General features: G+C 35.9%; 1 protein-coding gene across 2 annotated transcripts in view; it reads right to left on the bottom strand.

Moving 5' to 3' along the window:
- LOC116173914 (tyrosine-protein phosphatase vhp-1) overlaps nt 1-19,159 on the bottom strand; it is a 40,794-nt gene extending 21,635 nt beyond the window's left edge. For both annotated transcript variants that reach the window (XR_004145988.1, XM_031491655.1), the window contains exons 1-5: nt 19,153-19,159; nt 18,842-19,016; nt 10,720-10,836; nt 10,086-10,210; nt 846-1,017 (exon numbers count right to left, since the gene is read on the bottom strand). Coding sequence is in view for 1 of the 2 variants with exons in the window: in XM_031491655.1 (XP_031347515.1) it covers nt 846-1,017; nt 10,086-10,210; nt 10,720-10,836; nt 18,842-19,016; nt 19,153-19,154 (591 nt within the window). In the remaining variant the exon portion in view is untranslated. The remainder of the gene's footprint in view (nt 1-845; nt 1,018-10,085; nt 10,211-10,719; nt 10,837-18,841; nt 19,017-19,152) is intronic.
- Nucleotides 19,160-26,231: the final 7,072 nt, after the last annotated feature.

The raw sequence follows: 26,231 nt of genomic DNA, 5'->3' as shown, positions 1-26,231 counted from the left end.
ATTGACGCTATTATATTTACAAATTCACAATGAGAGAGCAGGGATACGTAAGAGGCATTGTAGAGCTTGTACCAGGCGAAGAATTGAAGACGTGTGCAGGATAGTAAAAACTTTTTTTTCCTGTCAAATAATAATAAATAATAAATAATAACATATTGTAACGTGATTTATATATTCGGGTTCGATTTATATCAATATTTATTAAACAAAACTAAAACACTATAAAATCCGTACAATTTATATCGATTATTTATATCACACACTTCGCAATTTATATTTCCGCGCTCTATGTTTCATACGTACTCGATCTCGTTCGGTAGTAGACTGCCGCGATGTTCGGTCCGCAACCATTTATACACGCAAGCAATGTAAGTCCAGTACATTCTCGAATATTCCTACAAAATCCCACTATCGCGCGCGTAGAAAATTCCAGAGCGCCAAAGGCGACGTCATGTCTGGAGCATTTACGTTACAATATATTGGTTTAACTTACATTTTCGTTCTATAATAGCGGTGGAAACAAAAGAACTTTTCACCGTTTTGCGTAACTCAGCGGTAATAATCTGAATTTTTTATATATCGCTTGTTCATTTTCTTCTTATGAATTTCAAACTTGATTCAGGAAAAGGAATAACTTCATTAAATTAAGGTTAAAGGAAAGAAGATTATGGATATAAAACAAAGCGGACGAGCAGATTACGCACAAACATCAGTTTATAAATTGAACTCTCAAAGTTTTTCGACTGTAGTTAGCTATTTACGAAAATAATTCCCAGTTGAATTTGTCACGTCTGGCTCTAGTTGTATGACTCATACACTTTTCATCTTATTTTAATAAAACTTACCTCAACAATTCGCGTCCCTTCGAATTCCTCAAGTTGTTTTTGAAAGCCCAAATTGGGATTGGCCACAGCGCGACCTGCACGTACAACTTTCAAAGCTTCTTTCCATGACAAATTTGTTGCGGACATTATGTAAGCTACGGCCACCGTTACGCTACGTGACATTCCGGCGAGGCTGGAACAAACGTATTAAATATGCGTATTAAATATGCAAACGCCATTGGTTGCAACGTATGGGTCAGGACGAGTGCGTGCTTTGACGACGCATTCGGTTCGGCAACTTTCATTTGAGAGATACGAAATTCAGCATAACAAACAAAAACTATTTCATATTGTCGATTAAGGATACGAATATGCAACAGGTGCCTTTTATAGGACGAGATTTTCTTTCTTAATTTACAATTGTTTCAGCAGGAAATCGTTATATGACTCAATAAGCACGCGCTACTCAAAGAACCCTACAAATTAGAGGTGCATGCTTAACTGAAGAAAAAATTGTGAACTTTTCATTTAAATTGTAGCCGCCCATTGAGATTTGAGCAGATTAATTGTATGTAATCGTAATTAATCTGTGGTGATTTTGTCGTGTGCTGATAGCTAATTAAAATAAACAGAATTTTCATTATAATACTTGGTGAAGTTCGTCTATATATATTTCGATTGCAGGAAAATCGTTTCAGTAACGCACTCTGCTTGTAACTGTTTGGTAGTATTTTTAATTAAAAAAAGAAATGCGTTTAGTTTTGTTCACTTTGGTATTGTTCGTTGGGCTGTTTTTGACATATTTTAATTAAGGCGTTTCAGTCTATATAAACAATAAACTTTTTGAGTTTTGATTCTTATATTCTTTGGTTCTTATTATTGATAATTTCCATTTCGAAAGCGAAAGTTTCAAGAAACAAATTAAATCCCTTACGATTTGGCCTTGGAGTACGCATTTAGTAAAGTATATTGCGAAAGCGAGAAGTTGGCTGAGAGCAGACGATAACAATGTCCGAATATGTAACGGCAGAGGCCAGTTTGGATATAAATTTTGTAAATTTTTCTCGAACTTTGGTTAGAATTTGAGTTTAAGAGAGTCCGATAAAAAGTCGTCGTTTGAACCGTATTGGAAATTAAGTCCGTCCTTTGCACATCATTCAAGTTCCAATACCCCCTTTGTCTTCGTAAAGAGTTCAGGATATTAGAACGCCGCGATAACGCAACGGTACCACAAATTCAACCTTTTTTAAGACCTAGATAAAGTTACATCAGTGAGATCAACATAATGTAAATTCAGACTGTGGAAACCTTGCATCAGCACTCCTTTGTAGGAAAATTTGATTAGCTCGGGATTGGTTGAAAAGAAAGCACTAACCAATAGGGAATTTCGCCATTTTAAATAATTTCGCCATTTTCGTTTCCATTAAGAATTCAGCCAACGTATTAACTCCGTGGCCGAAATAAAGCTGAGTTAAAAATGTGCGTCGTAATTGCAGCCAAAAAAGTAATGGTTCCGGTGTTTCTCTAAAGAATTCGGAACGAAAGTTATTAAAACGCGAAGTAAAGAATGCAATATAATTAGATAGAATTTCCTGAGAAAAGTTGTAAAACAAGAAAATGTGATTGGAAATATAGAGCATCATACATTTTTAGATCATTATTTGCAAACCGTTACGGTAGTTTGTTTCGACAAGCAAATTGCTCAATTAAGTATAGAAATTTGAACGAAATTTCAAAAAAAAAAGTTCTTGAGTAACTAATTGGCCATTTTGTCCTTAAAAGCTAGCCGGGATAAAAGGAAATTTATATGAAATTTCCAATTTTTGATTCAGGAACCATAAGAGAGTTCAAGACCCTTAAATGAAAGAAGACTTATTTCAATCAACCGCCCAAGAAGAAGTGATCATACAAACAATCCAGAAAGCTCCTTTAGGAGTCAGGAGATCCAGATTTCATTCTATATTGTCCAGCTTTGCCATCAACTCTTCGAGAAGGGCAGTATTGATTTCTACCAAAGGGAAACCATCGTTTCCCGAGAACGCTATAATTAAGGTAACGTAATTCTATTGATTTGTATTCAAAATAACTATCGGTTCCCTTTAAGAAATTATTAAAAAATAATATTTGAACTCATTTAGAAGGATTTTGTACTTTTTTTTAAATTGTCATTCCAATTTGTTGTTAGCTTGTATGAAATTGTCATATTTATCATTGTTATTGAGGGTTACGTTGGGGCGAGTTGGAAAAGAAATGTTGCCACTGTGTAGGGATTACATTTGCAGTAGGTACTCTTCGCAACCGTAAAATACTTCAATAAAAAAAAGTAAGAGGAAATGCAACTTGGATCCATTTTTATTTTGAAAATCACTCAACCATTTCACTTTAAATGTTGTATACAGTGCGTTTATCTTATATTGGAATATACGATTTTGCATGCAATGGTGTTTCCCTACGTTCCATTTAAAAAAAACGCATCAACCTATACAGGGTGTTTTTTTGGGAGCTTTAGTTAAACGTTTCTGGGAAAGTAAAATACGTAGGTTTTTGAAAATTTGTACTTAGGAGTTACTCTGAAGGCCGAATCGATGTAAAATATTTTCAAAATGTCCGCACTTCCGGAAACACCGGAAGTAGATAGTAATTCCGTTATTTTAAATGGCAACCCCTATTTTTTATTGCATTTTTGGATTCTACGTGAAATTTCAGTTCTTTTGATACCCATATGTCGATATCTGCCATTTATGATTTTTAAGTTATTTTGACTTTAAGAAAAAAAATGGCGGATGCAGATGGTACCTTGATAATTGATTACTTGAAAACGGTTATAGTCATGGCAACCCATTTTTATCAGTGCATAGAGAATGAATAGGGCTTTCTTTTAGTGTACTTAAAAAAAAGTTAAGTTGCGTACAACCGCACCTATGGAGATCCAAATTGAAGAAACTTCAAAGTCCATAAACTCAGTTTTTTTAAATGGAATGACCATGTTCTTAATATTGCATGAGATAGAGAATCGAAATTGGCATATTTTGATATTACATGTTCCTATAGCTATCTTTAACAGTTTCTGATTTATTCCCATTTCATTGGATTGATCTCGGAATTGATGCCAGTTTTTTTCGCATTTTCTTTTTAGTAGTTGGCCATGATTTTATAACAATCGAATTTTAAACAAATCAAGGAATGGAGTCTTTAATACCATTGATTCTAGTTCTAGTCTAAATAATTCATTAATAAATAACTCATTTATTAAGGATATAGGACGGAAAATTTTTGAAAAATTTGTTAATCTTGCATTTGCAATTCAATTCATTTTCTTAAATATTCTCTTGTAGAGCTTTGTATCACTTGTGCTTCAACCGTTTGTAGTGCATTAGGGGTACAAAATTTCCAAAATTCATACAATTTCGTTCCAGTTTTAGAATGAATGTACGGAAAGCACGCGCCGCGATTCTGCCCATTTCACCATAAATAACAATTAAATTCCAAAATAGGTGAAACCACTGCGAGTCATTTTTCGATTTTTGAAAAACTTATGTTAACCTATAACAGTGGGTGATGGATTAGTGTCACTAGATTTGTTTAAAATTCAATTGTTATAGAATCATGGCCGACTACTAAAAAGAAAATCCGAAAAAAATAGTGTCAATTCAATAAAATGGGAATAAGTGAGAAACTGTTAAAGATAGCTATAGGAACATGTATTGTCAAAATATGCCCATTTCGATTCTCTATCTCATGGAATAGTAAGAACATGGTCATTCCATTTAAAAAAACTGAGTTTTTAGTCTTTGAAGTTTCATAAATTTGGATATCCATAGGGGCGGTCGTATGCAACTTAACTTTTTTTTAAGTGCACTAAAAGAAAGCCCTATTCATTCTCTATGCACTGATAAAAATAGGTTGCCATGACTACAACCGTTTTCAAGTAATCAATTATCAAGGTACCATCTGCATCCGCCATTTTTTTTCTTAAAGTCAAAATAACTTAAAAACCATAAATGGTAGATATCGACATATGGGTATCAAAAGAAGTGAAATTTCACGTAGAATCCAAAAATGCAATAAAAAATAGGGGTTGCCATTTAAAATAACGAAGTTACTATCTACTTCCGGTGTTTCCGGAAGTGCGGCCATTTTGAAAATATTTTACATAGATTCGGCCTTCAGAGTAACTCCTAAGTACAAATTTTCAAAAACCTACTTATTTTACTTTCCCAGAACCTTTTAACTAAAGCTCCCAAAAAAACACCCTGTATAGGATATGTGCGGTTCACAACTACACACACACACGTATTGGATAATGTGCGAGTCACACCTGAACCAGCCTTTAATTATTTTTAGGTTATTGTACGTTGAAATGGAAGGTATTGGTTCGTCAGTATACTGGACTGCAAGTAAATCGCGGGTATGTTTTGCACTGGTATGACATTTGTATAAATTTATAATTTCAATTTTCATCTCTTTAGACAGCATTTTTGACATTTATCTACAGGGGGTAGATTTGAAGGTGACAGTTGTACATTGCACCTACTACCCATTTGACCTACTCCTATTAGGTTGAAGCCTTTTTGTTTTAAATGGAACATAGGATAAATAACATTGCATGCAAAATCGTATGTTCCAGTTTAAGATAAAGGCACTGTATATATTGTCTGCAGCTCCAACGAAAGTGCCAAGTTTTTGATTTTCAGTATTAAAGGAAAATGGCGCTTTCTTCCGTAAGGTAATTGCATAATTAGAATTTGTTTTTGAAGCTAGCCGTTGATCGGTCAAATAATATTGTTTAGACAAAAATGTATCATTGCAGTATTGTTGATTTAGTAGGTACATTTTCAACCCCTTATTGTAACATTTACACAGATTACAAATCTTACGTGAGGAGATTGTATCAAGTTTACTTCCTACCGTTGAGGGGATTTATCAAAGTTGAGTTGTCACATGCCTCAAATATTGCGAAAAATTTTCAGGAGGAAATCACTGGCGTGCGAGATTAGTGTTATATATTATTAGAGTTGGCAACAGTGTGTTATAGAAGTTGGTATTATGAGTTTACTTTCAATAAAGAAATATAAAACATGGCGCAGTCTTGTGGAAATTAAATTAATAAAAAGCTTTGTGCACTGTTTAAATTAATAAAAATGAGTGACGTAAGGTTGCCGCCGCCCATGTCGTTTGAGGGAAATCTTTCCGAGAATTTTAAGAGGTTCCAACAACATTTGGGAATTTACCTAATTGCAAGTGGCAAGGATGAAAAAGGGGATAAAATTAAAATAGCTACCCTATTAAATCTCATTGGTGATGAGGGAGTAGAAGTGTATAATACCCTTAAGTTAACCGAAGAAGAACGGAAGGTATATGCAACCGTATTAAACAAGCTAGACGCTTATTTCACACCGAAAAAGAACGTTGTTTATGAACGATTTGTATTCTACAATAGGAAGCAAGATGAAGGGGAATCGTTCGATCATTTTCTGACGGACCTAAAGAAATTAGTAAAAAGCTGCGAGTTTACTGAATCCGATTCCATGGTTCGAGACAGAATTGTATTCGGCATTCGGGGGAAGGCGCTGCAAGAGAAATTGCTGCATATGGACGATTTAGATTTAAAGAAAGCTGCAGAAGTGTGTAGAGCAAATGAGATAGCTTGTGCACAAGTTAAAGATGTGCAAGGGACCAGCAGAGACAATAAGATAGATGCGATAAGAAAGACCCATCCTCGGGGACATCACAAGAGGTCAGAACACAATCGACATGGCCAGCAACGAGGCCAGCAAGTACGTGAAGGTAAAGCAGAAGCGTTCAATTGTCGTAGTTGTGGATACACACATGTCCCACGAAAATGCCCAGCTTATGGGAAGCGCTGTGTTCGTTGCTCCAGGTACGGACACTTCCAGAAAATGTGCAGAAATGACAACAAACGAGTGCAAGAGATCCAAGGAGTGGAAGACCACAGCGACTCTAGTTACAGCCATGGAGAAGACAGCCCAGACGATGAATTTTTAGTGGCAAGTGTTACAGTTAATGAAATTAAAAATTGTAGTGAGTGGACAGAATCCTTAAAAATCTGTGAAAATAAAATAAAGTTTAAAATTGACACTGGGTCACAGGTAAATATTCTGCCAAAATATGTATTTGAGCAAATTCACACAGCAGATAACAATGTTAAATTGCAAAAATGTGGTCTCACATTAGAGGCATATGGGGGATTTAAAATTTTGCCTTTAGGATCAATAGATGTAAATTGTGTATTTAAAAACAAGACGTTTAAGGTACAATTTATTGTAGTTAAGTATAAGTATAATGTAACACCTATACTAGGTTTAGAAAGTTGCATAAAATTAAATTTGATATCTAAAGTAAATTCAATAGTAAGTATAAATAAGGAAAATTTGATTAAGCAAAATCGAGATGTATTTACGGGACTTGGTAAATTTAGTAAACAATGCACATTAAAGTTAAAAAGTAATGCACAACCAGTTGCAAGACCACCTCGTAGAATACCCCTCGCAATTAAAAATAGATTAAAAACTCAATTAGATAGTTTACAGAAGAGAGGTATAATTTCGAAATATGATGAGCCTACTGAGTGGCTGAGTAACCTAGTGATAGTAGAGAAAAAGGATAATAGTTTAAGGTTATGTTTAGATCCACGAGATTTAAATGAAGCTTTGGATCGAGAATTCTGTATTATTCCAACCATTAACGAAATACGATCGAAACTACAAGGTCAAAATTATTTTACAGTTTTAGATTTTAAGGAGGGTTTTTATCAGGTTGAACTAAGTGAAGAATCTCGTAAATTATGTGCGTTTGGTACACCTTTTGGAGTTTATAAATTTAACAGACTTCCATTTGGACTCAATTGCGCACCTGAATTTTTCCAAAAGTTAAATGATGAAAATTTTGGAGATATAGAAGGATGTATAGTGTATTTTGATGATTTACTTATTTATGGGGATTCTCAGGAATCACACGATAAGGTTTTAAGTAATGTTATTCGTCGTGCTAGGCAATTAAATGTAAAATTTAATAGCAATAAGATTCCGTATAGAGTAAATGAGGTGAAGTATCTTGGTAACAAATTTAACAGTGAGGGAATGCAACCAGATGAGGAAAAAATTAAGGCAATTTTGGGTCTTAAGCCGCCCACAAATAAAAGGGAATTGCAAAAGATTTTAGGTATGATTAATTATCTCAGAGCGTACATTCCTAAACTGTCAACCTTGTCTGCACCTCTTAGAGAATTGCTTAGAAATGATACAGTATGGATGTGGAACAAAAAACAAACTGATGCTTTAAATGAGATAAAAGCGGTAATCAGCTCGCCACCCATTTTAGCTAATTTTAACGAAACAAAACCAATTGTTATTCAAACTGATAGCAGTCAAAGTGGACTTGGCTGTTGCCTAATGCAAAATGGTAAACCTGTTGCATATGCGTCGCGTGCCTTAACAGATGCTGAATCTCGGTTCAGTCAGATTGAGAAGGAGTTTACAGCGATATTATGGTCCTGTACAAAATTTCATAACTTCATTTACGGCAGACAAATCATAATTCACTCCGATCATAAACCATTAGAATCGTTGATGCGGAAAGGAGTTGCTGAAGTACATTCGCCTAGATTGCAACGGATCAAAGTCAAACTTTTAAAATACAACTTGACTGTGATTTACAAACCAGGAAAAGAAATGTATATTGCAGACCTGCTATCACGAAACTATCTGCAAGAACCAAGACAAGACGACAAATTTATTACAGAAGTGGTTCACTCCATCAATATGACCCAAGAGAAGAAAACAGAATTCCAGGAAGAGTCGAGACAAGATAGCGAAATACAGAAGATCATGTTTTACCTTATCCAGGGTTGGCCATCGGACGTTTCAAAAGTACCAATTGAATTGAAGCCGTATTTTCAAATTCGTAACGACCTCCACAGTTTTGACGATCTACTATTTTACAATGACAGAGTTATTGTACCAAAATCGCTCCGTTCAAAAATGCTACAATTTTTACATGAAGTGCATTTTGGAATCACAAAAACCCAACAGAGAGCTAAGCAGATATTATTCTGGCCTGGACTTAATGGTGACATAGAAAACGTCGTCAAAGAGTGCCCAGTGTGTGAAAAGTATCAAAGAAGTAATGTAAAAGAACCAATGATACTGAGAAAATTTCCAAAATTACCATTTGAAAAAATAGCCAGCGACATATTGGATTATGGAGGACAGTCCTACTTAGTAATCATAGACTACTACTCGAAATGGTTGGAGATCATCAAGTTGGAAAGAAAGACGTCGCAATCGATTATTAGGGCGATGAAGACTGTGTTCTCATGTCATGGGATACCTAAAGAGGTGTATACCGACAATATGCCGTACAATTCCCAAGAATGCAGGGACTTCTCTAGAAAATGGAATTTCCAATTTGTGACCTCAAGCCCCCATTACCCCAAATCGAATGGACTAGCAGAAAGAGCAGTGGGTATTGCCAAAAATATGCTACGGAAATGTGAAGACTTGGATTTGGCCCTTCTTGAATATCGAAACATTCCAGTCACAGGAACAGATAAATCTCCTGCTCAACTCCTAACGGGCCGATTTTTAAGAACAAAGCTACCTTCTGCTAACCACATGTCAATCCCAAATCCAGTAAATTTTGAGGAAGAAAAGAAGAAGCTAGAAGGACAGAGAGAGATATACAGGAACTACTACGACAGACATGCAATGAAAAGGAGAGAGTTTCAAGAAAAAGACAATGTAGTTGTGCAACATGGCAAAACTTGGGAACCAGCAGTAATTACGAGAAAGTTGGAGACACCCAGGTCATACATTGTGCAACAAAACAATGGTCGGTATGTACGAAGAAACAGTAGTCATATTAGACCCTCACGTGGACATCATGACATGAAACAAGATTTTCTGGACTTTGAACAGCATCAGGAAAATCCGGTGCAAACTAATAATAATAATAAACAAACCAACATTCAACCAGTTCATAATAGTACAAACTTTGCCCCAAGAAGGAGCAACAGGGTTACTAAACCACCAACAAAATTTATTGATTATGAATTGAAAAGAAATTGAAGCATGAGGTTGTTTTGAGTTTAGTTTAACTAGATTAAGTGATTAAAAGGGGAGGTGTTATATATTATTAGAGTTGGCAACTGTGTGTTATAGAAGTTGGTATTATGAGTTTACTTTCAATAAAGAAATATAAAACAATTAGTATGTCAGGGGAACAAAAAGTACGTACACTTACCAGTGGATGAGGACGTTTCCATCTCGTAATCGAGCAGCGTGAATGAAGTCGTTGCACAAAGAGAAGTATTGCGACAAGTTCTGGTCGGGCGAATCTGAAGCCATAACGCAGAGGTAATGCTTATCCTAAAACCAAATTATCCATCACCATCTGATTTCCATTTTACATTTTATCTACACTACAGAACGCGAGGATTAGAATCAATACATCGTTCATTATTATGCACAGAATTCATGAATGCTTTACAAGATGAAATGGAATTTAATATACAGGTTCGTGCCATATTATATACCACATTATGTCGACGTGTCACAATTATGGCGACGTTCTTTCATAAGATAACGTAAACTATCAAAACTTTTACGGTTCTACTATAAACCCAAGACAAGGAAATAGTGGTGAGCTTTACGGCAAATTACGTAATTGTATTAGGACGCCTGCTGATCGTCAGGAAAATAAAGATGTTTTCCAATAACCGGGTACAACGGAAACCCATCTTTTACGATTTCGGCATCAACTTTTTATATACATATGTAATAAAAAACGCGCGGTTTCACTAATTCAATAGAAAAAAAGGCGGTCTACAATGTAAAGGGTTTGCTTACTTGTTTTTCGTTAAAAAGTGATTACTTACCAAATGTAAACGGCGAGCGGTGTCGTGGATGGCTACGATGTGGCTTATTTTGTACTTTGCTAACTGAGCGGCATCTTTTGAATCCCTGTAATTACCCACGTACAGGCCCGGTAATACCTGAAACAATATTAATCTGTAAGAACAAAAGGATCATGTGCATTTTAGAGTAGTGCACGTTCATTTGTATCCTTGTTAATTAGTGTGTTATCGTGTTGTGTTCATCCATAGAAAACAAGTATAAATTGTGCACAACTCTTGTGCAGATAAAGCGCATTTTTTTAAACCGAAATAGCTTTTGTTTCGACATCACCAATGGATATATTTCTTGCAGACGTCTCAATCGCCCTTTGTGAGTACCCTCTTCCGACAATCCGTTCTTGAGGTGTAAGGGAATATACGATAAGAGGTCGAAGAGGAGGGCTATGGTTGGTAGAAATTAATTCCTTTCATTAGACTACCATGAAGGATAAAACTAGTTCTACTTCCCCCCCCCCCCTCCGCGCCTTACTTTGATAAGAAGACAGAAAGAAGGGGAGTATTTGGTAGAAAACGGTTTCTTTCATTGAGACCTTTAATTAGAATACAATGTAATTTTTAACAACCCCCCCCCCCTCCTCAGGCCCCGTTGCTGACTGATCTCGAGAGTCGCACGGAAAAGTTATAGTTTGTACAAACCAATTTATTTCGATGAAACCTTTCATTAGAATACCATGAAGGGTAGAACATGTGTTTAACCCCCCCCCATTTCCTAAACGCAAACAATAGCACATTTTTTTTATTCATAAAAAATGTGAGAATGCTGGCGAAAGAAGTGACTATAACTCTCCTATGACTTACCAGAATTTATCCACGTGTATTTTTGATTTATTGAGAAAGTACCTATTCAATACAGTAAGCGTACTTTCCTCATTCATGCGGTTAATGACAACACAAATACCCGTGTTTTATACACATTCGCGAGTAAAAATGTGATTTGTACGTCGGAATTCATTTCACTATTGATACTTGACGTTTCGAGTCACTAAACCACCGCAATCTGTCCATCTACCTCAATGAAATGATTATAATGATTCTAGGGTAGGTCCAGCCTCCGCCACGACGAAAATTGTTAATTTGAACAATTCAACAGCCTTAACCTCCTCTCCAAAATTGTGTTTATTTAATTGTAAAGAAATTACGTGTTGCAAGTTAGGTTTGCTGTTTTCTGAAAATGTTGTCTCCGGTCATTTCGATAAGAGCGTTATCGCCGCGTGGGCTAATTAGTTTCAAGACAAGCACGTGTTATAGCAGATGTTTTTTCGCCGATAAGAAAACACAGGTGTAATTCGGAGACGCCGTTGGAAGTGGAACGGAAAGGGAATTTGTTTTAAAGAGACAGACGTATATAAATCGTGGCTTGTTTGGTAGTGGACGTTAATCGTTGTTTGTTTTTGTGAGCGCTGAAAGGTACTCGCTTATTGTTTTAGTGATTGACAGATTTGAACGTATTACTGGAAAGTCATTATAATCGTAAAGTTTCTCAGTACCCGTTAAAGAAGGTTTTTCCATCATTAAAGAGCCAAATTTGGCGTCAGTAATTACAACGAACCCAGTGCCGTCTAAATCGAGATTCAACTGCTATAATTAAAGTCCAGGAGTAAAGTTTCGAAGCATTTTCTCCTGGTGTTTTGTGCAAATGCGTGTGTTTGTAAAACGCGGAGCCATCGGAGATTTTGAAGTATTAACACTTCAAGTCATTAAGACTTCTTTTACTTAGTTTGTTCTATCGATCGCTTGTTGCGTGACATTTGTTTTTCTGGACCTGGACGCCTATTACTGTTTCAGTTTATTAAATTTGTGAATGTTGCATAAATTTGTTTAATTTGTAAATGGTTAATTTTGTGTTTAATCGAGTCCAAATGATAACCTAAGTGAGAGTGTTCAATGAAATTGTAACGTTGTTTTCTTACCAATTTAAAATTCAAAATTTAAATTCCGTTTACGTAACTCTTTTCAATTCTTACTGTCATTTAAGTGATATTCTTGCGCCATCTAGGTATTTCCTTTGTAAACCCGTTTAGTTTATATGTCAGTTAATTCTGCAGTAGAGTTGCTATTACTTTAGTTCTTTATTTTGCCGCTAGAGACCATCCGCGTGTCATAGGTTTCATTGACCTTACTTCACTCTTTTGTCGTTAGAGGTCTCGCAATTCTATCCCTTCTTTAACTTTGTCTTACGCACCAGTTGTACTTTTCCTTTTTCAGAGAAGATGCAGGATGCTGCATTCATAGTGGTTGGTTGCAAATTTTTCTTAATATACCATTGCTTTTACTTGACTTTTGCCTACCTGAACTGATGACATTAGCTATTGTCATATTCCTTTATAATTTGTTTCTCTATTTCTGATGTGTTGTGGTTGCTCCAGCGAATACGCTTAGCGGATTTATATTTACAAGTAGTTAGCTGAGAGGTATGTGCGAATATGACTCAAACTTATCTTTTTAGGGCTCTATCTGCTCTCATAGTTTTCTGCTAAGTTTCTCCTAATTTTCTCTTCTGGATTACTTTTTCGTTATTATCTACCTGAGTATTTACGACGCCTTAGATATTACCAACGCAGAACCAGGATGACACCGCATTTTTACATGGTCCCCCCGTCGTCGTGAGAATGTCATTGGCGACGTCACTTCGACAAATTTACACCTGGAGATTTGCATATTGTCCCTGCCAGTATTACGAAACCTTTTGGAGATGATCACTTCGATATTTCTGATCCTACGTACTTTGCTTTTGTCTTTACGGAAGATTACATTTTATCGATACTTCGCTTTCGTATACCTTATATTATTTGTCACTCCGAAGATTCGTTCCCGTTATGTGAATGAAAAAACTCCCAATCTTCCCCACATTCATTTTTTCCGGTTAGTTTGATTACATCGCATCCTTCAGATTCGTTTCTTATACGAAGATATTAGTTGCCGTTGCTTTGTAACTTAGTTTTTGAAGTTACCGGGACCTACTCCGGAACAGATATCGGCGATTTTTATTTACGAGGAATCTGTTCGTGTTAAATAGTTTTATTTTCCTTTCGAATTAATTAGATTACATTGTTGTTGTATAGGACTTTAGTTACTTGCGCATCGTAAAGTAGTTTTTCTGAACTTAACGTCACGTTTATGCTTTTATTTCACCGATTTGTACGGACAATTCGTTGTCGATTAAAATTTTAGTATACGAGTACCTGATTTTTGTGCCGCCCTATTCACTATCCTTCTTGTTTTTTTGTTTGTTGTTATCTGTTAAGAGATAAAGCAGAAAAGTGCCGTTCCGAGCTCAAAAGGCCGTTACGACCAGAGTTTCAAAGGTAATTTTTTTTTTAATGACTCCTTGATATAACGTTTGATCACATACTGGTAATCGATACAATCGACTTCTAATTGCTACATTTGTTTAATAGTCATTTAAAAATTATAGCTCCGTAGTTTTCTTCTCCTTGAAATTATATCTTTCAAAAGCTTTTATTAGTGTCTGCGTTTCTTGGGCTGGGTAGAAATGTGCTTGTGGATGGTTAGTGACCGTTTGTCATTGCACATAGCAGCATATACCCAAGCGAGTACTAAAGCACACAAATTGTAAAACAAAGACATTATAGAAACGAGTATCGTGTGAAGCTAACAACAAAATAGAAAGCAAAAAATGGAAAAAAAGAGGATCGTCTAAAAATATTAAGGGACATTCTACAACAGGCGGGATGTGCGTGTGGAGCAACAACAGTACGGAAACGTAAAGACACGGCGTGGTAGAATAATGAAATAAAGAATGAAGTGACAAAGAACAAAAAATTAATGAAAGTATATCTGAGGAATTATGAGAAGTACAAAACTCAAAAAAAGATGGTAAAAAGAACAAATTATAGTACAACTATAAAAATGAGAGGAATTTGGTAGGATGGAGAAAGATAGTAAGGGAAACGCAAAATTGCTATATGAAACTGTAAAATATTTGAAAGGGTACAAAACAAATGAAAAAGGGAATAGAGGACAAAGTTGCTATTGCTATTTATTGTCAGATGAACAAATAACAAAATAGTGGCAGGAATATTTTATGAAAATATTGATGGGCGACTCAAAGGCAACTGAAAGTAACAATGACGAAATAAAGAATACACGCTATTTTTTTTTTGGGGTTGGATCCATCGTTCCTCGAAATGGGGGGTTGAAATATATTGTGTGATCAAAACTCTCTAAACCTTCCCCATATAGTTTTTATTCGTTGAAGTTTTTAAAAAATAAAACCAATGTGGGAATATGAGGTAGACCGAATTAACATTTATTTATGTAACAAAGTAAACTGAACACTTCAACTAAAACTTAAGAACACAATGTATGTCTGTAAGTAATAAATGTCTGTTTGTATATAGGTATTCAATATTTGTATGTGTCTGATTTTTACAAAGTTTGACAAGTGACAAGTGATCTCGCCACACAGCCGACTAATACTACATTTCTCTCCCACGGAAGAAGAAAACACAATAAAAGAAAATTAGTCCAGATATCGAGCAGGAAGCTTTCTGTTTCTCACAGGGTTCCTCCTTGGTGCATCATCATTTGAGTTACTACCTGATATGTCTTCAGGTAGGCTTGCCTGATGATTTTGGCTGTTCTGATCCGATGTTTGGTTCTGTGTTAGCACTTGTGAGGGTATTGAATCTTCTGAGATTTCCTGTAAATCATTTGCTTCGTTATCAGAGACACCCACCGTCTTCTTCCTCATTTGGTCACAATGTTTTCTTTTGTTAGTACCATTTATATTAACTATATAGGATAGTGGACCTGTTTGACTTATTATTTCGCCATGTGATGAGCCCTTTTCGAGAGGATTATTTACCCATACTTTCTCCCCTTTTTCAAAATATTGTTCCGTGATGGCGGTATGGTCATGATTCTTTTTCTGAACGAATTTTTCGTACTCCATATTTTTGTCTATGTCTGGTTTTAGTAAATCAAAACGGGATCGAAGGTGACGTCCGAACATCATCTGACTTGGCGTTCTCTGTGTTGACCTCCTGACAATATTTCGATAACAAAAAAGAAAACTCTGAAGTCTTTGGGATTGGTCTAATGTTCGGTCACTTGCGTACATTCTCTCTTTGAATGTTCGCACTGTACGTTCCGCTAGCCCATTTGATTTTGGATGGTAAGGTGTTATTTTTACATGTCTTATTCCATTTTCGTTACAGAAAAGTTCAAATTCGTTTGAAGTCAGTTGGGGTCCATTGTCTATGACCAGAAATTTTGGCAGACCAAAACGTGCAAAGATGGCCCGCAAGGAGTTTATTGTGCTAGTAGCCTTTTATTTTTTAAAAACTTCAACGAATAAAAACTATATGGGGAAGGTTTAAAGACTTTTGATCACACAATAGAATACACGCTAAACAGATCTACCTGGAGACAGTATAAATTCAAAATAGTCATTAGAAGACTGAAGAATCAAATGCATGGACGATGTGGAATATTATTAAATAGATGGACACATACTCGGAAACTGGACGCTAGCAGTGAAAGACCGGCCATATATAAGAAGGACTACGCAAACGTACAGGGGAATTTCATTATTGGTGGTCGCTAGTAAAGTTCATGAAATTATATTACGACATAGAGTAAATAATATTTACTCTATGATTACGAGTAGAAGGAAAACCGATGTACAAAACGGTAAAGTATCAAAAAATTCACTGCACTTCAGGTTATATACCCTACTGTATACTTATAGGTAGGTCTAGGTATGTACTTATGCTATTTATTTGTAATCAGCTGCGAGGTCGGTTTAATTAGGCTCTTGGAGATAAATTTATCCCAGCGGCGCCGGAAGGGTAAGGCGACTAAGGCATCGAACTTAGGCCTCGCGCTTGATAGGCCTCGCACCGGTGTCTGAAATACCCATTGAACTGTATACTAACGTAACAACTTAGTATACAGTTCAATGGAAATACCATTGAGAAGATGTAATGACATCCATAAATACCAGTAATAATTTAATAAAGTTTCACGACTGCCAGAAAATGTTTTTGTGTGCATTGCAATTTGCAAGGTGAATGTTCTTTGCATTCGCTTAACACTTTCTGTTACAGCCACAGCGGAAGTTTGAATGACCCTTAGCATATCATAATTCATTGAATGAAAGAAAATTGCTGAAACGCCAGAAATTGCACCATTTAGTTCCTCTTTTTGTTTTCACACTCCCACTCAGTCGTCAGCTATATCAAGTTTCCTATATAATGTGGTCTTTATTTAAACAAATATTTTATGCCAATTTATATCATATTCGCATGGGGCGAGATTCAGCTCAAGTTAAACGCGCGTGCTGTAAAGAGATAAAGATATTTTTATACCTTACTACCAGTGTATAATGATCTTTGCTACCAGTAGACTAGTACGTACCTACCTACAAAGATTATACATTTATGATTGTGATTATTTAATTGTTTTCAATTTTCCATTCGACGGATTTTACTTCATTTATTGACCAATTTCCCTACATTAATGTAAGTACTTTTAACTTTGCCTACTTGTTTGTACCTAATTTGTAATAAGCGCTTAGTAACGTTCTTACTATCCTATTTTTATTACCTAATAGACACCCTCTTACATGGCAACGTGAAGTTGTGATGATATGAATGACTAATACTAATAACTAACAACACTATTATATAACTTTTATAATTATAATAATAATGTTTATTTGTGCTCATTGTGCAGCTATGGCTTTACACTAGTCAATAGGTATAGAAAAACGGGCATCTTATGACACATACGCATACCTAACATTATGCATAATTTCAGTTTACATCCGCAAATTTACCTTTATGTTATCACATCTGTGTTTACCATATTTTCCCGAGAACTACCCTACCTAGCATAGGCCTCTTCGGCGCATTTTGCCTTAGGCCTCCTAAAGCCTAGCGGCGCGGCGGCGCTGATTTATCCCTGTAATGCCACCTGTTCGGGCTAATCAGCAATCACTTCACCTCGCCATCTCTGATCAGATCTACGTCATTTTTTGTAGTTTTGTCAGTTTCTCAATTCCTCGAACTCAACAGTTAGGTACCTTGTGTTTGTGATCGAGTATTAATTACTCGAAGTTAATTTCTTTTAGTTATCTATTCCATTTCTTATTGAAGACCTTCGTTTAAAAGAATTATAAAGTTGAAGATTTGAATCAATAGCTATCCTATATTGGGGAATCGGAGTTGGAGATACGTTACGTAGTTTTTGGTTTGCGTTTATTTAACTATTTACTGTATAGGTACATAGGAAATTGAAAGCAAAATTTGGTCTAAAGGTCGATATCTCTACATCTTTCGGGCAGGCGGGTACGGTAGATTAAAAACAATAAATGTCTTGAGAATATGTTATGAATCAAATTGGATTTTTAATGCGCCATTCTTAGCAAGTTCATTTTTTAATAGTTTAATTTTTTTGCATGTGCCCGCCTTTGTTAAAGTCCATTTACACGTACAAAATTTACTCTTCCAACTCACATTCACATTGTGCACGACTTACACGTGACATATCACATATCTATACATTCTCAAGTAGACATAGAAGTACTGAAATCACATTTGAAAAATCTCTTGTCGCACGTCTATAATGGATTTCTCATCCTGTGTGAGTCTTCACGCACTGCTAGTCCATTAAGTTGGGAAAGCGTAAATACATTCTCGAAATGTGTTTGATTTGATCCCTTCCGGTGTTCGTGGCATGAGCAAACCCCGCCACAATATAATAATGGAATATAAACTTTCAAGGAAGGGCTTATCCCAGAAGTTGCAAAGTTTCACTCAAAACTGCTGCATTTTAACATTGAAGTCGCTTTGTTTTTTTTAATAGTCGTTGTGCATTCGCATTTCCCCATGGAACATCTCTCTTTGAAACTGAATTTCGTATTTACACAAGATCTCCCCGAGGTTACCAAACAAATCTGTTACCTATACAAGGGCTTGGTTTCGTTCGGCTAAATATATACCCGCTCTTTGAAAATCAACCATTCGTATAGTAAAGTTTATAATAGCAATGCGAGCGCATTTCATCTGTTGAGCACCCTTTACGAATTTATACTGGAATTGAACGAAAAATGACATACCTGAGAGGCGCCAAACTTAAACATTTCCCTATTCTCCATTTCGTATCGTAAAATCGAACTTCCATCGCATATAAAAGCGACCATCTTACTTTTGTGTAACAGCACGAGGACGGGTTTTGTAATCTTTTTCTCGATTTTGTCACAATGTAATTTTGACAGTAGAAAGCGAACTGACCTGAAAAGGAAATTCGTTTGTTAAATTATCGGACGAGTTTTTAAGGTTTCTTAAAAAGTCATTCGGGTTCAAGTATTAGTTGGAAGGTAGACGTTTTGAAGGAAGTTATTTTGGGGGATTTTATACACTCGCGCACATGTTTTCTATCCCGACAATATAGGATAAATCCCCTTGCGTTTATAAAGCTTTAGAAATTGGGAAGGTTAATCCAACGCACACGTTGTTGGTATCGTTACTTCGATAACAATTTAATCGCGCAGGTAGGTCAGCCCTCGTTTCATTTAATAACAATGTGTGGGTAATTTTGATATCCTTTTTCGGATTTCCACCTAATTTTACTGCCATTCGGCATTTAAAAAAGCATTCATTATTGCTTAATTACTGAAATTAGGAGTAGTTTTTTTTTCTAAATGGTACCTACCTACTATACCTATACCGCTATACATACAAGACCTTACTTTTAAAGGAACAATTATCTTTAAATGGAAGTGGAAATTATACGCTACCATTTTTTATTTCACATATAAATCCCTGTTTTATTTCAGATATTAATTCTAGATATTTTCTTTTAGTAAGGTAGGATCGTGCCAATGTTAAACCGAAAGCCAACGATTCGCACACTTCCGTAAGGAGCTTCATCAGGGCAAGAAAGAAACAAAATTACAATGAAAAAAATATTACTATGTAAACAATGTCAATATGGACGTTGAGGTTTGGTTCAGACGCCTGAATTAATAACGGGTCATTACTTGTTGGTCAAATTTTTTTTTCAAATTATTTTAATTATTCTGTTGAGTCCTTTACGTGTGAACACAAAGCGAGTATTGAGTTTGTAGTTGTATCCAAGTGGTTTGTTTTTTCCTTATAAAAGATTATTCCCTAGAATTGTGAAATGCAGGGTAATGGATTGTTCATTTTGTTATAGTTTTTGCTTTATTAAATCATTTAAGTGACAGTCCTGTTTTAATTTATGAGCACTTTGATTACTGTTGTTAAAAGGTTGATGTAATTTATTAGCAATAAGAATGCGTTCGGAATTGGTAGTTGTTAAGTGGATTCAGATTTTAGAATTTTGGAGTTGGGAGAGGGACTTTAAATAATGAAATTGGTGTAAGAAAGGGGCATTTTGTCAATTTCGAGTAGAAAACGCGCGTCCTACGTTAGGTTTCGTATTGTTCGACAAGTAAAGTTCATAACGCTTTAGTGGGGAAGTTCGAGTGAAAGTTTTGAGTAGACGTGAAATTTGAGTGAAGGAGATTCATTAAAGTTATTCGTCTGTTGTTTTGAACAGCCATCGTTTCATCGGCGGTGTGTTTAGCTAGCCAGTCCAATTCCATGCAGAAAAATTACGTTTCCGAGGGTCCCGAAGAGGAGATAAGTTAAAGACAAAAAAGGGCACCAAGATTGTGAGTGCGTTAGTTCTCTGTCGCAATTAGGGTTTTTTCCCGGATTTTTTGGGATTTTAACAGACAACTGTAAGTAGTTTTAAATTGCATTAATTAGTTTAATTGTTATCGAACGCTTGTGCGGGGTGTGTAAACGAACTTTGTTATAGTCCTATTTTTTTTCTAGAATTTTGTATTTAATTCGATTTGTGTTTTTTTAGAATAAATGTTGTCTGTGGTAATTCCTGTAACTCGTGTGTTTATTCGAACACTTTAAGGATCCAGATAGATGTCACATAGTTAATTTATTATTATGATTAATTTTGTTGATCCGTACCCAAAGTTTATTTCAAGTGTCTTCAAATTTTGTGTAAGTAATCGTTTAGGAATTTAAGGAATTTGATCGTGGTCATGATTTGCCGTAGAATTTGGAGTTGGAAGTCGAGATTGTGCCGTGATTCAGATGTCTTCACTCTTCAGAGCTCGGTTTAACGTATTTTGTGTATGGTTCATTTTCCCATTGCCATTGCACACAGCATTATTATTTGTCGCATAACATGGACCATTTCATTTATTTTTTATGCGGTCCGAATGTTAGGGTCACAGTAATATATAAAACTGTTACCAATGAGCCAACCGGAGCAACACACACTACTATACACCAACATCACACGCTGAAACAATCAAAAGAAAATGTTAAATCTGGCTATTTAAGCCTATTCCGTCGTGTCACATCAGCCAGATAACAGATTTCTAAAACTGTGAAAGTGACCATTATTGATTTACATTTAAATTGGATTTGTCAGTTACGATTCGAATCTCAAATGGAATTGTTTATTTTATATAAAGTGTAACCTATAACGTTTGCATCATACATAAAGCAGATGATGTATTGCCTGCATTTGACAGTAGTTATTGATTTAAAGATATAATTCAGGTAACGTATGGTTTTTTTGTATTTTAGCGGTATATTTAAAATTTCGGCTTTATCTCAGCACAGCGCTCCCAATTTTTCTTGTCATAAATCTACCCAAATTAAGTTTTGAATGTGCCAATACCACATTATTTGTTACCACAAAGTACATAACAGGCAAAGCAAACAACTTTTTTTTACAACGAGTTAATAACCTAAGGAGTAACCACAAGTCAACGAGTCAGTAAGAAAAATCAACATCATTGGCGTAACCAATGTGGAGGTAACCAATACCTATACATTGTGAAACATCACAATCCCAGAAGTCCGATGCGCATCTTTTCAAGAGTGCTTAACCAAAAGTAATAGATATATAACTTTCGAACAAAAATCTTGACCAAGTAAGCTGAGTTGCAACGATTAACAATCACACATTAACTGTACATTACGACATACAAAAACTAGTGCAGGGAATCGTAGACAAAATTACAGTTATAATTACAGATGAGAATTTAACCTTTGTGTGTTAGTCATTGAAATTGTTATAGCTGCAATTATTAAAGGGAAGATGGCGCACTCTTGTTTGAGGTATAGAATATAAGGCGTAATTCTTTTCTTAACGATGATTTTCTGGAATCCAAAGGTAAATACCTTAGGTATATGTATCTAGTGATAACCATCAACGAAATAAGGAGTTCAAATATTTAAGTTTGGGGTTATATAATTAATACATTATTTACAAAACCGCGGATCCTACGCTTATAAAACGTGACGCTCACAAAGCAGAAGCACAAGTGAAATCTACCACACTCCCACATACCCATTTTCACTGATGGGTCCAAAAACACGGAAGGTACAGATATTAGCATTGCAACAGATGCCCGTTTTGCCGTTGTTTGCATTTTGTTCAACATAGGAAAAATTAGACATATACCGCTTCATAGCGAACGTGAACAAAAGTATGTGTGGCGATAACAAGTAAAAACAAGAAACGTATTGGGGAAAGCGACGCGGTTGTCACGATCCCATCGAGCCTACAAGTTGCATTCATTCCATTCAAACGTGTTTTCTATTAGTTGTTAACGCACTCCGATCGAGGTCATTGCGTTCAGAAAGGAAGGCCCGTTTGCATATTTGTAAACGGCAGACGCGTTCCTCACAACTATTTCGGAATGAGAACTCGGTTTATTCACGATTGAGTGTATGCCATAATGGTGTAGTGGCAAAGATATTCGGCTTGCAGACGGGTGGCTCTTTGCATGAAAAGTTGTTTAAATATTTTCTTCACAAAAATGCGTGTTCCAATTCAGCGGAGTTCGAGGGAAAAAAATGTTTAGCAACCTGATTCGTAGCAAGGCCTTTGTTTTACGAGTGGTAAAATATACGCGAGGGAACATTTTCGAGTCAGACTTAGATAAACTGATTACACTCATTGTGAATTTTTTTCGGATCGCTTACAGTAACGGCTGGTTAAAAATATGTTTCTAAAAGTTGAGTGATGTCATCGGATAACGCATTGTGTTAAGGCCCGTACGTGGGTTTTTATCTTAAAAATGAAGGCAATTGAAAATGGACTGGAATTGAAATTAGTTATTCGTTGGTATGACAATAGTTGTTCTCTTTTTCTACACACTTGATATTTAAATAATAATGTTTTTATCACTGGTGCAGATTGCACGTAAACAAACTGTACCATCGAAGCGGTCTGTTTCCATATTTCTAAAGCAAACGACATTCTCTAAGGAGAAATAAGATCAATTGTTACCAGAAGTGAATATATTATCACATCAGTTACTGTAAGCTATTTTAAATTTTTTGGTTTGTATAAAGTAGTGAGCGGTTATTTGGATATTAATTTTTTTGAAATAATTTTGATATTCCTAAAGGAAACGACCCGTGAGCCAGACCAAACCAAAATACTCAATACGCAATATATTGCGATGATGTTGGTCAGACAAGTTTAGAACCACGTCCTCAGCCTGCGTCCTCAAACTCGTCTCGAGAGTGGTTTTGAGTAATTTATCAGGAGCGGACGACTCTAGTCAGAAGAGTAAGAGTACAATGGGTTATAATATACGGCCTAAACACGCGTGGCATCCGCACACCTTCCTCTCTAAATGTAGAGCCCAGACTTAACAAAGAACTTGCAAACAACACAAATGCAGTCACCAGACCGAGAAATAAGCCAATATTGAACCACAATTAATCATTGTGTCTGTTAAATGTTCTCTTTCAGGAATTCCTAATCATGTGAGAAACATTATGCTCGCCAGGAGAGAATGCCGGTCACAAAACACTTGATGCTGGTCTACAATAGTATGAAAAATAAACGATTGTAGACCAGTATCAGGTGCTCTATAACCGGCATTCTCTCCTGGCGAGCATAATATGTTTGTATTTTGTATAATAAATCTGTATGTCGAAATTGTTACTTTATTTTATGTTAACGTGATACTAAAGTGTGGGTATCGTACTATTTGAAGTAAACAGTCTGTAAAAATAAAAACCTCCCCTACCCTATGAAGCATCCATCAATAATGATAGCTGGCAGATGGTTTCCAAAAGGAGTTGTCATGAATTTTTTATTTGACGTAGCATTAGGAAAATTACTTTCAAACATCTATTATGGAATATTGAAGCATGCCGCATACGTGTCGTCCGTAAATCATTCCCACAAAGTTTCGGATTTTATATTCATTTGACAGGTAATAAGAATTTCAAAAGGGCAGTAATGATTGTGAGGTCAAGTGACCGAAGAGTAAAACAAATAAATAATAAAGTAATCACATTTTAGCTTTGTTTCGATAACGGTGGTACATGGTCGATTTAGTGTAAGTCGGGGGATTATCTACGAATAAGCACAAAGTTGGTTTATTGTACTTGAATGTTCAGTGTCTATTTTTCCTTTTAGAATTGTTTCTTTTCGTGTTTAAATTTTAGCAATTTCGTGAATTGTTGATTTAGATTTGTGTGTTTAATTGTAAACCATGAAATTACGTCATTGCGTGACATTTGGCCGTGTTGTAACGAAGCATCTATTTACCGCCCTGGAGTTTTCATACTTTCATGACCACCCGGTACATGAACACCCGGTATCTGGAGGCGCTTCGTTGCGAAAGCTGTCGTGCCCCAAGTGTTTGTGTTGATTCTAAGAGTTGAAGGTAGAAGGTAAAGGTAATTGATTTAATTTCTACAGTTGTGTTTCAACCGCCGCTCTTATCGTAAACAAAAACTGTAACCGTTCCCGTCAAGATATTTCAATTATCTTTGTGGCGTTCGAAAGCTCTTGTCGTATAGAAAACGAGGGCAAATTAATACTATAAAATTTCAGTCTCATGTAGTAATTAGTACATGATCTTGGTTTCCTACGTTAATTAAAAAAACTGCAAGGCCATGCAGGTTTACGCCGGTATCAGTTTGATGAGACCTTTCGCCGACAAGAGACAATGGAGGGGGGGGGGGCTAATTAGGAGCTTGAATTTAACAATGCCATCCCTCGTGAGTACAATTAACAGTAGCTAATTCAATGGTTGCAGTAAACAGTACCCAATTAACTTGTGAATGGTCTCAAAAGACCGCACGTCTTCTTGTTGCTGGTAGAACAGATAACGGGCATGCGCGTTAGTTCGGGTATGTGGGGACACGTTTCTTTGAACCTGGCGTTAGCAAGTCTGATTGTGATTGGCGCTTGATTTCGAAGATTTTGAGGAAGTAGATTATCTTATGGTGGAAGTTGTGTTCCTTTAAATACGGGAATCAATGTAAAAACGAGGCGATGCGACGCGACGGTAAAAAGAGCGTGTAGATTAGTTTACACTAAATCTTGGGCGTTGAGCCCTAGTCGATTTGTTTAAAACGCTGTTTATCGGTTGTGAAGTAAAGTGTGTAGAGGAAGTTAACCAATCTTAATAAAAGATTTAAGTTATCGTCAAGTGGAGTAGTAAAAATTTGTGGAAAGTTTTTAAAACGGTTTGTTCCGAAGTCAAAAAAAGTTAGTACGAGTGGGAGTCAAAAAAGCGGTTGTCTGCTTAGTAGAGTTTAAAGTTTTCACCGTACGTGCAGCCATCGAAAATTTTTTCATGTTATTTATCAATCCAGTTCGATCATTGAAGTTTTCCTGAAGTTGCCAGCGGTGTTTTTTTTTTGTTTTGGATAAATGCGCTTGAATATAGCAAACCTTTTACAGTCAGATTAATTGAATTATTAGAGGAACAAAACTTTTTTTTAATTATCGACCGTCTGCGTGCGGGGTATTATGTCCAAACAAGCTTTGTTAGCTTTCCTTTTTTCAGGGATTTCGTTCTAATTGTTTCATGTGTGTCGAAGTAAATTAATTATGTGGAATACTTTGTGCAACCCGGATAGAGTTTCATGACAGATTTTTTCTATTGATACCCAAGATTTATTTCAGGTGTTGATCAAAATATGGGTAACATATCCTTGGATTGTCGGAAGTTGATCGAGGTGTAGTGACCGCACGCTATTGCACACAACAGTACACCTGACAACGATAAGTGGATGTTTTGGGGGAAATGTCGATTTTTAAAAATTGATATCTGGCAATAATGCGTTTCCTATTATTAAATTATCGAATCAATTTTGTAAGAACTTGTGCCTTTGAACAATAAACGTGTCTGTATCCTTGCATCAAAATTAAAAGAAAACCGCCTTAGCCACGAAGATCCCATAAAACCCTTCAGGTTTTTTCACTTGGCTTCGGCCAGTTAATAATTAAAAAAACAACATGTTCGTCTTATCCGTCTTCAACGTTTGTAATTGACCGTTTTCCTGTTAACTTTCACATCGCCTGATGATGGCAGTACGCCGAAACTATAGTCGCTGTTTTTTTAAAAACTTCAACGAATAAAACTATATGGGGAAGGTTTAGAGATTTTTGATAACATAATATATTTCAAC

This window comes from Photinus pyralis, unplaced genomic scaffold (genome assembly GCF_008802855.1).
Source record: "Photinus pyralis isolate 1611_PpyrPB1 unplaced genomic scaffold, Ppyr1.3 Ppyr1.4_LG6, whole genome shotgun sequence".
Classification (NCBI taxonomy): domain Eukaryota; kingdom Metazoa; phylum Arthropoda; class Insecta; order Coleoptera; family Lampyridae; genus Photinus; species Photinus pyralis.
Note: the sequence above shows the minus strand (reverse complement) of the source record. Positions and strands in the feature narration are given on the sequence as shown.